This window comes from Haliotis rufescens, unplaced genomic scaffold (assembly GCF_023055435.1).
Source record: "Haliotis rufescens isolate VD_foot unplaced genomic scaffold, xgHalRufe1.0.p SCAF_22, whole genome shotgun sequence".
Classification (NCBI taxonomy): Eukaryota; Metazoa; Mollusca; class Gastropoda; order Lepetellida; family Haliotidae; genus Haliotis; species Haliotis rufescens.
In genome coordinates this window covers 5,650,619-5,664,975 of record NW_025963913.1, presented here as the reverse complement: position 1 = coordinate 5,664,975, position 14,357 = coordinate 5,650,619, and the positions used below count along the sequence as shown (strand labels likewise).

Below are 14,357 nucleotides of genomic sequence, written 5' to 3'. Positions count from 1 at the left end.
ATGTCGTCATTGTTAGGGTAACAAAGTGAAAAAGAGGAATCAGAATTGGAATCAACCCATTCTGAACCAGGCAGTTGTCATCCAAAGTCTGGCTTCCCTACAAGGAAGGTTGGTAGTTGTTCCCCCTGACAAGACCTCAAATAACAAAACCATTATATGTTAGCCTCACTACATTAATAGTTTGATCAAAGAACTTGGCAGAAGTGACATATCAAATAATACCACATGTAAGGCCAGTATGTTAACTGAGGAAGAATCTGCCAAATGTCGTCCCGATTGTGTTGTTAGATTTGTGAGAACCATACCCGTGCTCATCGTGTCGAACGTCTGAGGCTTGCATCACTTCGGAGTTTCCTTAAACATTTAGCTGACACGATGTGTTATAACTGGAATATTGTTCAAACTAAACTCACTCACTCAATCACCATAGTTACGTCCTCAGGGCATACCGATTCCCCTCAAAACCACGTCCGTTCACGTAGATTTCTTTTGGGAATTCCACCGCATTTTAATATCACACACCAAGATATCAATGAAATCTGCTAAAAGCAGACTGAACACGAATACATGTGCCCATACATAAATAATATACCTTCATTAAATGAATCAAAAGTCACAATAAACAAAGAATTTATAACAAAAGAAAATTTATTGGTCGCAGAAATGCTAGTAGAAGTATGTACAATATTATTCGTTGTTGTAATACTGTATACATCATGCTTGGATCAAGCTCTTTTTGTAAAAATATAAAAAACACAAAACTTGTCCATTTTAACATCGAAAGGCAATATATACAAAAAAGGTCCTGTATAAACATGACGCTTTACATAATGTTTTTTTTTATAAGCGAAAGTACTATTAATTGCATACTTTGTGCTCCCAGACCCTTAAGTCAAGTTTCTTGTACAAACTGAAGTGACAAGACAGGTTGAATATTACACAAGATCCTTAATATACACAGGAATTGTTTAGAAAACAGAACAGATGGGTTTCAAGTTTCACATCCAGAAATGTCACTGCAGCAGATGAAGGTTGTTCTCGATGGCAGAACAAGTTATTGGTTTTAGCATAACATATTCCCATTGAAGCCAGTGTGTCCAAGAGACATCCAGGCCAATCGTATACTGTGTTTTACTCAGTGCAAGAACGCTAGGATAGTTCCCGATTGAGTCTGTGTTATTGTTTGACTTGAATCCTGCTGAAGACAGCACCACAGGACTCGCAGCATGGCGTCAGGCAGCAGTTGAGGCAGATGGTGTACACTTTCCTCATCATGACGCAGTTGATCTCGCAAGCTTTGATCTGTGGTGTGTACTGCCAAATGTGAGCACAGGCAAGCATAGCGTAACTCCAACCGTAGTAGAGGCCGTAGAGAGGTCCACAAAGGGTCATCAACATGTAGCAGCATTTGAAGGCGCAGTTGAAGCAAGTGTTGGTAAACTTCCAGCAGCAATCAATGCTGTGGGCACCTTCGGGCTCCGCCAAAACATCCTCAAACTGGACCTGTGGGTTGTAAAGTAGGAAATATTAGCTTGGACACGTTAGGTTATCTGATGTGTGAACTGCACATTATCTGGAAACTACACTTATGATCCAAATATTGAAAATATGCATATTACATTATGTTATGTATTTCAGTCAGAGAAATCATGTATGAATGTGATGTATGTACCGCACTCATGCTTCTTTACATTGTGTATACTTTCATAATCATCGACCATCTATCCCAATCATTGTATTTTATTTGACAGGCGCACATTGAAATATATCATACCCTTGGTGTGTTTTTATATATTATTTGTATTTACGTGAGTTGAACATTTTTTAAATAGTAATTGATAAGCTGTAGACGTGTCATAATAAATTCAAAACGTTAACGCCAGAGAATAAGCAATCTCCATGAGGTGTAAAACACAAAATAATGATGACAATTATTTGAATGGATCACTGCTGAAAATCAGTGATGACACCAGGTGTTCGCGAAAAGGGTAAGCATGTCCTTCTCTACCGGTAGTCCCCGCCACTCAAACGCATTTTCAGAAGAAAATGTTAATTAGATGCCAAAGGCCGCACCCAGCAATACTGCAATACTGCAAACAATTGAGGGTGGACCAGACAACCCAGCCATCATCATCATCATCATCATCATCATCATGCGCAATGATCCACGTCTTAGGAGTTCGACGCCACGCTGTCAACCATGTCAAGCATGACCACAGTAAATGATCCATTAAAGTCAGTGCCAGTGAGTAAAGAGAAGTTAAAACTCATCGTTAAAGTCAAAGTACGGGATATCATCACGCATCATGTAGACAAGAAACGTGTCATTATTGACATTCATCTGAAACCTTGATTAAAAAGCTTGACTGTAACAAAAATGTGTCTTATGTGAATTATGAATAGACATTATGTTATTTAAAGGATTTGGTTTTAAGACAATGCCAAAATGCATCCTCAATTATTACAAAAGACACATTCGTTATTACCAAATCTATGGAGACACATTATGGAAGGGTAGGATTTAACTGTCACTTGAAAGCCATACAATGACAATTAAATTGTTTTACGCTGCAGTTAGCGAAATTAAATTAAGCTAGCATAATTGTACCTATGTGGGAATTGAACCCGGCGAGTTTGACAAATGCTTTATCAACTTATTTAATTCATCGCCATCAGAGCAATGCTAAAGACAACGCCTACTCTTGCCAAAGTATTATTTCATTTGTATCATTAAAACATTTTCATTGGTGTTAATATTTATCTGCTAATAAAAAAATCATTTTGTCTTCTATCACCGATCCCAGGCATAACGACATCAACGTGCTACAGAATATAGGATTTCAAATCAATCAGTTAAAGTCGCATTTTATGAACTTCGATGTTTTTACCTTCAAGTGGTCGTTGATGTTGTTGGGATCTCGGTTTTCCAAATCGATGGATGATTCAACAGCAGCTTGTTTAGGCATCTTGGAATTGGAGGACTTTGTTTTCGGGCGTTAACTTGGAGGAAACGGTTCTGCTGCTTATCAACGCTCAAAGTGTAGATACGCTTGTCAGGACTTCAATCTTGTACATGTTTGCGTAGAAACAGGGTCATTCGTTACTCTAACTTCAGAATCAGATATGGTCATTCATTGGTCCAAAGTAGTCATGTGGTGTACCAATAAATAAATATCATAGTATCATAGTGATCCTAGTTTGTTTCGGTTATTGAAGTATCTATGGTTTGTACAAGTCGGTGGTTTCGTTCTCTCATTCACCAGGCTATTCACTTTCCTCGTGGATAGCTATTATATTGAAAACCCTATTTGAATACACCTTACAGATCCTATTGTGCTCGTCTGACCTGGTCTATCCAGATATAATTTAACACTAAGGACCAGTGCTAAACAGAGGTGTTTGAGGTGGTTGCTGGGGTGATTTGCTGAGTTGAATGTATAAAAAAGATCGTGCAAATAATGAAATAATAGCATAACTATATATTAATCATTTAAACAATCTTTATTCTAGGTACTGATGAGGCCAAAGGACTGTAGTACATAGTCGGGGGTGGGGGTGGGGTGGGGTGGGGGGGTGGGGGGGGGGGGGGGTGGGGGGGGTGCTGCATCTTATAATAGTCTCTGCCCACTAATTTCTCTCCACCGTGAACATTTAAGTAAAGCAAGGCATATGTTACTCGGTTTTGCGGTGGTCATGTAACCCGGGAAATAGATTTTTTTTAAAAAGAACTTTTTTTCACTGAACTTGTAGTTACAGTGTACTCAGCATTTTGGTTTAACCGGGTTATCTACGCCCTACCATTTTACTTGTAGAAAGACAAGGACACAATTCGGGTTTATTTTTATATATACTATGCATAAAAAGTAGGGGATAGTGGGAATAATCAAGACGTATCTTCTAATCTATATGGTATTGGCAAATGGAAATGATATTATCATATCTGTTTGGGAACAGGTGGGTGTGTTGAGATGGTGCTCTAGGTCTCTAAAGAGGTCAGAGGTCCAAATTTTTCATTTTGCAGCCGACGTCACTAAGATCGTGTAAAGCCACCTCTTGCCTGACATGCAAGAATTTTTTGAGACATGCTTCTGGTAAGCGTGGCTCATGTTGTTCCAGTCATCAGTGAGAGCAACAGCGAGTTCATTGAGAGTGGTGGCCACGGTATTACATGGCTCTTTTGCTGTTGGATGTATAAGGTCACAATCCTTGCACGATGAGCACGTGCATTATCATCTTGATAGGTGAAATGTTACCCAACACATTGTGCAAATGGCACCACGAGTGGGGCAATGATGTTGTTCCGATAGTATTGACCTGTTACTCTGTCATGGACACTATGGAGCGCAGTTAGGCCAGGCATTGTGATACCAACCCATACTATTATGAACCCACCACCGGAACGATCATGCTGTACGACGTTTACGTCCATAAAACGCTCATTAAGATGTCTCCAAACTCGATTCCTTCGGCCATGAAAGTCGAGAGTGCTCCTCGAGTCGTCAGGAATCATGACATTACGTCCTAACGGCGATTGTCCCAGTGCTGACGTTACTGACACCACTGGCGCTTCTGATTCAAATGAGGTGCAGTTAGTTGTAGGATGACACGTAGACGTCGTGCACGCAAATACCATCTGTGCAGACGATGTCGCACCGTCCGGGCATGTTGCAACCGTCCCTTATTTAAGTGGCAGTTTGCAGCCGATTTCTTTATGTCAACGTTCTGACTAATCTTATCTGTCCTGGATTGGCGTTGTTGCCGTCCTCGATCATCGACGTTATATGTTTGTTAGTATCAGGCTCAAAATCTGCTGATGACAGATAGAGAAACATGCAGTGTTTGGGTAACAATATACTGATGTGTCCACCTGCAAAATGTTTATGATACGTGAACGTTCAGTACGTTGCAAACGTCGCATGATCAATGCTCTTGCTTCCTTAATGATAAAATATGTTTAAAAAGTGTATTTGAAAGACTGGTTCCAAGAAAATATTCATCTGCTCGCAACCGAGTCTGAGCGACAATGGTTAATCTGGCATACCACCCCTTTGTACATGCTGTCCGAGGTCACGTATGAGTGCCACAGTGTTGTTAGTGGGAGCTTCATTTCTTCGGAAATGTTCAAGCCACATAAATCACTTACTTCCCTTGCCAGATATTGGTGTTTTCCCCTGTAGCTTCACCTCAAAACAACATACCCCTACCTTTTTTGTTTAGCATTACCTTAGTACTTTAGCCTAAGAACAACACAAACTGCTGTGGGTTTTAATGCGGGTCATGATACGTGAAGAAAAGTCCTGGTAATGCTGGTTTCTTCTTTCGGCGAGGTTAAGTTAGTGAGTGAGAATACCACTCTTGTTCAAAAGTTGTTTGATCAAGGTTACAGCATTCAAGGCCTCAGTTAAGCTTTCAAAAACTTGCATGGTTGACATGTAGTGGACATTTCCAAACATGACGCATCAGTGACAAAAATGATGTCCGACGTAACTCCCTTTTTTCCCCATGTTTTTCCATGTGAACAATTGACTTAAAGTTTCGTGTGTTTGTGACGTGTGCAGGAATAAGCTCGCCTTTTCAAGAACACCTGTATCATCACTATTTCACAGTGATTCATAAACACATGCTCGTGATAAAGTCGGAATCGTACAATAGAGTCTGCCTTCAGCAGAGATTTCTTACGAATATTTAAAGGGTTTTGTGGCTTTTATTTACGCCACTTCTATTAATATTCCAAGAATGGCGCCGGATATCAATAATAAGCTTCACATATCGGCCTGACGAACGAACACTTTATCCACTCGGCTAACCTTACGTCCCCGAGGTTAAGGACAAATTGCTTAAGGTTTTCTGATACAATTCTCCAAATATATTGAGTTCAATTTCATTTAGACTTATTGAGTTCTGAATATGATAAGGTTAGTCTTGTTGGGGGGTTTTAACATGTCCGCATTCTTCCTCATTCAACATCTGCATTGCACTTGTTGTTCATAAACATTAAGCGAGTAACACCAGTCTATAGTTACATTCCTTCTATCAGGGGTCCATTCATAAAACTTGCACAGCTATTTTGACCTTCACCCCAAATTAATCTGTTTTGGCAGATAATGAAGACTGGATACCCACTTGCATTGAAAATAAATCTTTAGCCATGTAAGAAACCACTGGCCGCGGGTTCAGATCGGCAGCTTACCCATCAACACCAGCGAAATCCGTTCCTAACTGCAAGTGAAAGTGCTCGACAGACCATAGGAACACATAATCGACACATTAGCCGGGACACTGTGATCCGACGTCTCCAACAACCTCAGATGTCGCCGACCAGCACGTCGTCCTGTTCTCCAACTACGGGATCGACAAGCACGACTTCAGTGGGCACAGGGTCATCACAATTGGTGTCATCGTGAGTGGAGGCGTGTCATCATCTCTGATGAAAGTCGCTTTTGTGTCTCCCATGCAGACGGAAGAGTCAGAATTTGGCGGCGTCGAGGTGATCGTTTCGCTGACAGAAACGTTGTGGAAAGGGATCCATGGGGTGGACCTAGCGTCATGATTTGACTTAATGCGAGACTTGGACCCATGTGCTTTCTGAATGTTGGTCAAGGTCGGGGACACTGCGTCACTGCTCAGCGGTATATCGACCAAGTGATCAGACCCCACGTTGTTCCATTTTTTGCACAACATCAACAACTCATTTTCCAGCAGGACAACGCTCTTCCCCATGTTGCCAGAGCTACCATGGCCTTTCTGCAACAACACAACATCCGTGGCCATCCCTCAGCCCTGATCTGAACCCCTTCGAACACTTGTGGGATGAGGTTCAAAGGCGTCTGCACAATGTGCGCCCAGTCCCTACAACTGCTCTGGATGTGTGCAGGAGGATCCCTAGGGCCTTCACAAATCGTCTGATCCACTCAGTGTACAGGAGATGTGTGGCAGTGATCAATGCTAATGGTGGTCACACCAGGCATTGACTGACGTTTTGGGTATTGACCCGAAACTGTGTAAGCCCTTAACATTTGAAAAAACAATTATGTCATCTGCCTTTTAATCCATTAAACTGTCTTCAGTCAAATTTTTGTCATTCTTGACCTACTAGTATTTCTTGTCTTTACTGTTGAAAATAATTAACATGTATACTGCATACTCGACTTGCCTTTCTTATGCGTGTGAGTACATATATATATATATATATATATATATATATATATATATATATATATATATATATATATATATATATATATATATATATATATATATATATATATATATTTCTGTACGCAGCGATGGAGGCGTCATATTCATTAATGAAGTCGCCTTCAAGTAACCCATGCTTGTCATAAGAAGCGACGAACGGGATCGGGTGGTCAGCCTCTCGCTGACTTGGTTGATGCTAGTCATCATATCCCAATTGCGTAGATTGATGCTCATGATGTCGATCACTGGATTGTCTCGTCCAGGTTCGATTATTTACAGACCGCCCTCATATAGTTGTAATATTGCTGAGTGCGGCGTTAAACAACAAAAGGTTTTACTTTCAAACAAAGTAAAAGATCTTCATTAAATAAATCAGTTAGTAAAAACAAACAAAGTATTTTATAAGACGGTTTATTGATCCACGAAATGTGGATACAAATATGTACACTATAATACATGTCCAGGGTACACAAACGAAAATGCAGAACATGGCAATTCTGTTCAGTGTTTCTTCATCAAGTGAAATATATGTATAAACACGCGACTTTGTATGGGAATAACTTTTTCATAATGGTTTAGACAGTTGAATAAATGTTGTTCACGTTTCTAAGAAATACATCACTGTAAGGCTTGAAGACTTCATGTGAAAACATCAGTGTTTAGCATTCCTTCCTGATCCACCAACAGGGCCAATAGTTGACTGTGCTCCGAATACTTATTGCATGGTGAGCTAAAACCATCCGGATTAGACTTACATAATACTTTACTTTGTGTAAGAATGGCATGACAGTTCAATATAGTTTCTGTGTTACTGTTTGACTTGAATCCTGCTGAAGAAGCCACCGCATGATTCGCAGAATGGCGTCAGGCAGCAGCTGAGGCAGATGGTGTATATTTTCCTCAGCATGACACAGTTGATTTCGCAAGCTCTGATCTGTGGTGTGTACTGCCAAATGTGCGAACAAGCAAGCATCGCGTACTGCCAACCATAGCAGAGACCGTAGATAGGTCCACACAGGGTCATCAACATGTAGCAGCATTTGAAGGCGCAGTTGAAGCAAGTGTTGGTAAACTTCCAGCAGCAGTCAATGCTGTGGGCACCTTCGGGCTCCGCCAAGACATCCTCAAACTGGACCTGTGGGTTGTAAAGTAGGAAACATTAGCTTGGACACATTAGGTTGTCTGATGTGTGAACGTCATATTATCTGTGAACTACACTCTTTGATACTGTGAAATACTCTCAGTAAATCATAATTGTCCAGATGAACATATTTGTTAATTTGTCGATATCGTTACGTTATCATGAGTGGGTAAATTTAGTTAGCCCGAGATAAATAATGTACCATAGTGTTACCAAATATCCATTTGTATTGTATTGTATTTTGAATGATGCCTAAAATCGTATAGTTTTGGCATAATGTTTTGAAGGGAGTAGAAGAGGTCACATCAACAAATGAGGAAGATAGAGGTTTCAGGGCGTTTATTTTCATTGTGTTATTATCGAAGTTCTCTTTTGGATAGTTATGATATTATTTTCGTAATGAAAAAGACTTCATGACAATGTTTCGCCCGAAAGAGAAACAACTACTTCATATTGTCTACTGATGCTTGTGTACACCATTTGTACATTCATTTGCGTAATAATTAATTTATCAGTTCTAATTCAAACATTGTCATGTGCACATATTCATTTCTCACAAGGAAATGTTAACGAGTCTTTGCATTAGGACAACATGTTATACAAAGCTTGTCCGATTTCTGTATCCAATTAATTGATCTAACAATCAGTTCGGCAATATCCAAAGGCAGCATGCAGTGATACGTAAACATAAGGATACATAAATAATATACCTTCAAATGGTCGTTGATGTTGTTGGGATCTCGGTTGTCCAAATCGATGGTTGACTGTTCACCCATTTCGAAATCAGGTGACTTTGTTAACGTGCGATGCTGTAGAACAACCACACCAGCTACTCGCCAAGACTGTTAAAGGCACATTGTATCCACGCCTGTCACGGGGATCATTATATACGCGTTTACATGGTTACGGGGAAACATGGTGCATTAATGTCTGTGTCTGGCCTCCACTGGTCAAAAGAAATCACGTGCCTCACTGATGTTATCGTCGGGTATTCCTTGCAGTTCATTTCAACAATTGAAATCTTTATGATTGTACCTGGAGAGACGACGAGAGATATTTCTGAAGCTTCGTATATACATCCAATCAGTCACTTCACAAAATAGCTATTTTATTGAAGCCTATGTGTGCGGATCTGATGAATAGGGAAACGTATTGTTCTGGTTCGTTTAGCGCTATCAACCTCGGACAAGAAGGCTTTATCTTCTCCAGACCTTTAGTTATTACATCGAAAATGATTTGGTGACACGGGTAATTTAAATAGTAATTACTTAGCATATAGTGTTTGAGGATAGATCTAATATAAATAACAACGAAACTATGTTCCTGTCAGTGAGTGAGTGACATCAAAGTGACATGGGCACTGTTTAACCGATAATTAGTGTTTTAATCAGGGGTAACCTATACCAAATGCTTTATTGTGTAACTTTCGTAAATCTGCGAATATGCACATGAGGAAATTTCGTATTTAAACCAAAGTATTAACTGCGTATGAATCTTGACTTCTTTACCCCGAAGAACATGGAGTTTAAATTTAGCGACTATTAACTTGTTTGTTCGAGTCATTTTGAGAATTTTCAATATCATCTTAAAAATAGAGTGAATGGGTGAATGTTTTAGTAATATTACTGACATATCAAGATGTGACTCTGAACCAGACAAGCCAGTGATTGATATCATGATGACACAAATCCTCAAAATAAACAGTAACTGTTATCACCCGATCTCAATTCAGATGTTTCTACCATGCCGAATACTCGATCACATACTCAAGTTCTAGACATCAAATGCTCAGTTACATCAGCGTATTTAAAGATTGCATTTCACCGTATTCCCGCCCTTGAATCTCTCTGTGCCGGGAGATCCTGTTCATATTTAACATATAGCAAGTGATTGGTGAAGTCCTTGTCCTAAACTAAGGGTTAACTTAAAAGCAATGTGTGAAATGCGTGAGCCTACTCGTACCACCAAATCCAAGAGAGACGAAATCAGTATTAATTTAGTCCAAATTTCACATTAAAGGGGTACTGAATATGAACTATTTTATGATAGCTATTTAAGGATTTTTTTAAACTGACAATCGGTACAATGTGTAGGCATTGCCAAACCTACCTTCTGAACGCGTTCCTAGGCAGTAGGTTGTGGTCACGACCTGTAAACAATATGTCAATTGGTTGCACGTTCCCGTTTTCTCGGAAAGAACGCAACTAAATCATATAGTCTTAGTTTACAATGGTCTGCAATGCGTTCTGTGTTGTGAATGGACAAATGTGTTTCATCTCGGTGTCATCTTTTTTGTATAAGCGCAGCAATCGTATTTTAAATGAAAGAACCATTATAAGTTTGAAAACGAATCGCACATCTTATTTCACTCAAAATACACTGTCTGGGGTACGCAAATGATAAGCTGCTTTCACATGTGGATACTATTATGAGATTGGACATTTATGAATGTATTTAAGACTGCTTAAATTGTATAAAGGTTATTCTCATTCTTGAAGCTTGTACATTTCGGGACAATGTGCAATTCAACTTTCTCATTCAGCTGGACGAGAGACTGTGAAAACATGTGACATTGTCTCTATATAATTAGGGTAACTAATCATTGCTGGACATATGCGGTTGATAAAACGTGAATTAACAGAGAAGCAAATGTTTGCATGGCCTGGTTCACACTTGGCATGTACACCCTTTATAGGTGCAGGAAAGGTGGAAAATGTTTCTCATATAAGAAATAGTTTATATGGGAACAGATATAAAGAATATATTAAATGGTGGTTGTTTATCTCATCGCGTGACGTGGTTAATTTATTTTCTCGTGACAACGTATTTGACAACCATTGCAAAAACAGTTTAATACATAAATCAAGCCAATCCTGCTCAGAAGTTGTTTGATCAAGATTACACCATCAAAGGCCTCAGTAAAACTTTCAAAAAGTTTTATGGTAGACATGTTGAGGACATTTTCAAATTTAACGCATCAGTGACAAGAATGACGTTCGATGCAATTCCCTACTTTGACTTGTACCACATGTTCCCGTGTTGTTGTTTTTCAGGTGAACGATTGACTTGCCTTTGCATGTGTTTTTGACGAGTAGGTGGGGCAGGATACGCTCATCTTTTCGCAAACACCTGGTATCATCACTGTTTAATAGCGATTCATCAACACATGCTCTTGATGCAGTCGGAATCCTACAATCGACTTTCGACAATCGAGATTTCTTACGAATATGGAAAGGGTTTTGTCACATTTATTCACTTCTGACACTAAGTGATCGAACCCTCACCCGTCAGGGACCTAGCCACTTCAACCCTGGGTATCATACGAAATAGAAACGGCGAACCTAACCTGAGACACAAAAGAATATCTGATGCAACCAAACTGAAGAGGAATATATTTTTAACATGCTTGAATGGTATTTAATGCATAAGAACATCGAACTATTTAAAATGTACGACGGTCAACGAATAGGAATATTCGTATTGAAATGAAAACAGACGCCACTTACAAGGAGCTGATCAGATCTGATCAGCCGTTCGTAAACGCTCAGCGTGTGTTATCAATAGAAAAAAAACTAAATGAAGAATAACACTTGGCAGACATTGTTTAGGAACATATAAACAGGTTAGACATCGGTCACGTGTTCATAACAATTGTCAAGGTGACATTTCCAGTCGTGATGTTGCAACAGCTCCTCACCGCGATTTGTGGAGCTCTCTGTCGCGGCCACCAATAGTTCCTCACCGCCATTTGCGGAGCTCTCTGTCGCGGCCACCAATAGTTCCTCACCGCGATTTGCGGAGCTCTCTATCGCGGCCACCAATAGTTCCTCACCGCCATTTGTGGAGCTCTCTATCGCGGCCACCAATAGTTCCTCACCGCGATTTGCGGAGCTCTCTATCGCGGCCACCAATAGTTCCTCACCGCCATTTGTGGAGCTCTCTATCGCGGCCACCAATAGTTCCTCACCGCCATTTGCGGAGCTCTCTATCGCGGCCACCAATAGTTCCTCACCGCGATTTGTGGAGCTCTCTATCGCGGCCACCAATAGTTCCTCACCGCGATTTGCGGAGCTCTCTATCGCGGCCACGAACAGTTCCTCACCGCCATTTGTGGAGCTCTCTATCGCGGCCACCAATAGTTCCTCACCGCGATTTGCGGAGCTCTCTATCGCGGCCACGAACAGCTCCTCAACGCGATTTGCGGAGCTCTCTATCGCGGCCACGAACAGCTCCTCACCGCGATTTGCGGAGGTCTCTATCGCGGCCACCAACAGCTCCTCACCGCGATTTGTGGAGCTCTCTATCGCGGCCACCAACAGCTCCTCACCGCGATTTGCGGAGGTCTCTATCGCGGCCACCAACAGCTCCTCACCGCGATTTGCGGAGCTCTCTATCGCGGCCACCAATAGTTCCTCACCGCGATTTGCGGAGCTCTCTATCGCGGCCACCAACAGCTCCCCGCTTTGGTAGGCGGCCTGCACCCATGCATGGAGTAGAACCGACTGACCGTTATGTCTACAAGTGATGACTAGCGTAAGGCCGAATAGTCTTCTCTCAGCTAAATTGTTACGTTTCTGTGCCAATGTGAATATTTCTATTTCATTTCAACTATTATGTAATTACACTCTCCAGAGAAATGTAGGGCATCAATTTGCTGATTTTCTTTATCCACAGTAACACACGTGTAAGCTGCTTTACTGCAGTATTTGTTATCAGATTGGGAATGCCTCGTCAAAGTGATGAAAGCATAAGGGCTATTGGCTTGCTGCAAACTGGTAGAAGTCAGCGAGAGGTTGCCAGTATGTACAATGTGTCTGTGATTTGCAGACTTTGGAACAGGTTTCTGCACACACAAAATGTTCATGACAGGCCCCGCACATGGCGCTGTAGGTCAACAACAAAGGTGCAGGATCGCTTAATCTAAAATCAGGCTTCACGAAATCCAGCCCAAAGAGCTTATCAAATCGCTGTTCACTTGCGCCAGGCCATCGGAGTTCAAACTACTGACCAGACCAGACATCGTCTGTATGCAGTACATCAGCATACTCGGCAACCACGTGTTGTACCGCCGTTAACAAATCGATAGATTCTAGAAAGATGCCAATTGTGTTTAGAGCGTAGAAACTTTAGGGTCCGCTGATGGCCTCGTGCAAGGTTTTCAAATGAGTCCAGATTCACACCGGCTTCTTGAGTTCCTAACGACAGTCATGCGAACGTCAACGTAAGGCAACATAACCGATTTGGGGAATGGTCTGTAATGATATGGGGCGGGATCACTATGACTTCCAGAACACCACTGCATCTTGCCCATGGAAAGGTCGCTGGACAGTGCTACCTAGTCAACATACTGGCGCCAATAGTTGTGCCGTTTGCGGTCCACCTTTTGTCTTTCAAGACAACGTCCGTGTTCACTGTGCACCAGACTGCAAGGGCCAGCCATGAATCTTGGCCTCTTCTACGCAGAGCACGTCTGGGACATGATCTGGAGACGTGTATGCCGACGTCAAAGGCCACCGCTTCGTGAGCCCAACTGTGACAGGCACTGCAAGAGGAGTGGACAAGACTCCCTCAAACTGCCATTGGAGGAGTGATTCGGACCATGCCATGCCGTTTAAACGAATGTTTGACCGATCGTGAGGGCATGACCTGTTATTGGTCCAGTTATCTCAAACGTCAATTGTTATTTAATTCAACCCTTTGCCGTCTGTCTTGGTTGTCTGACCCTGGCAATAAATACACCGCCAACATGTTCTGATGATTGTCATGTTACATCTAGTCCTACCTTTTCCTTATCCATCCATTACAATCACTCGATACCTCATTGTATTTCTGTAATCATACGTTATTTTCGAATTTCCCCCTTTCTTTGGCGTGTACATGATGTAATGAGAACATGGGCGCTTCTTCGTTCAACAGTTTCCTGTTTCTGTTTATATCCCTAAAACATCATCTGGTAGATCTACTAGACAAAACCCATGTATAAGTATTTATTTGTGAACGACAATTTGTTTGACAACAA

The 14,357-nt window shown here is 41.2% G+C and overlaps 2 protein-coding genes across 2 annotated transcripts; both read right to left on the bottom strand.

The window, feature by feature from the left end:
• Positions 1-630: 630 nt before the first annotated feature.
• LOC124136396 (caveolin-3-like) lies at positions 631-3,090 on the bottom strand. Its single transcript, XM_046502326.2, has 2 exons — positions 2,889-3,090; positions 631-1,503 (listed from the first exon to the last, which is right to left on the bottom strand). The coding sequence occupies exons 1-2, from the start codon at positions 2,964-2,966 to the stop codon at positions 1,177-1,179; spliced, it is 405 nt and encodes a 134-aa protein (XP_046358282.1). The 5' UTR covers positions 2,967-3,090; the 3' UTR covers positions 631-1,176.
• A 4,618-nt stretch (positions 3,091-7,708) lies between these two features.
• On the bottom strand, positions 7,709-9,204 carry LOC124136397 (caveolin-1-like). The gene is made up of 2 exons (XM_046502327.2): positions 9,049-9,204; positions 7,709-8,332 (listed from the first exon to the last, which is right to left on the bottom strand). Exons 1-2 carry the CDS (start codon positions 9,112-9,114, stop codon positions 8,006-8,008), a joined length of 393 nt encoding a protein of 130 aa, XP_046358283.1. The 5' UTR covers positions 9,115-9,204; the 3' UTR covers positions 7,709-8,005.
• Between the last annotated feature and the right edge of the window lie 5,153 nt (positions 9,205-14,357).

Bases quoted from the DNA above. Each gene is read 5' to 3' on its own strand.
- LOC124136396 (XM_046502326.2), bottom strand. From the start codon at position 2,966: ATGCCTAAACAAGCTGCTGTTGAATCATCCATCGATTTGGAAAACCGA. The intron at 1,504-2,888 runs GTAAAAACATCG...TACAACCCACAG, and splicing joins ACATCAACGACCACTTGAAG to GTCCAGTTTGAGGATGTTTT.
- LOC124136397 (XM_046502327.2), bottom strand. From the start codon at position 9,114: ATGGGTGAACAGTCAACCATCGATTTGGACAACCGAGATCCCAACAAC. The intron at 8,333-9,048 runs GTATATTATTTA...TACAACCCACAG, and splicing joins ACATCAACGACCATTTGAAG to GTCCAGTTTGAGGATGTCTT.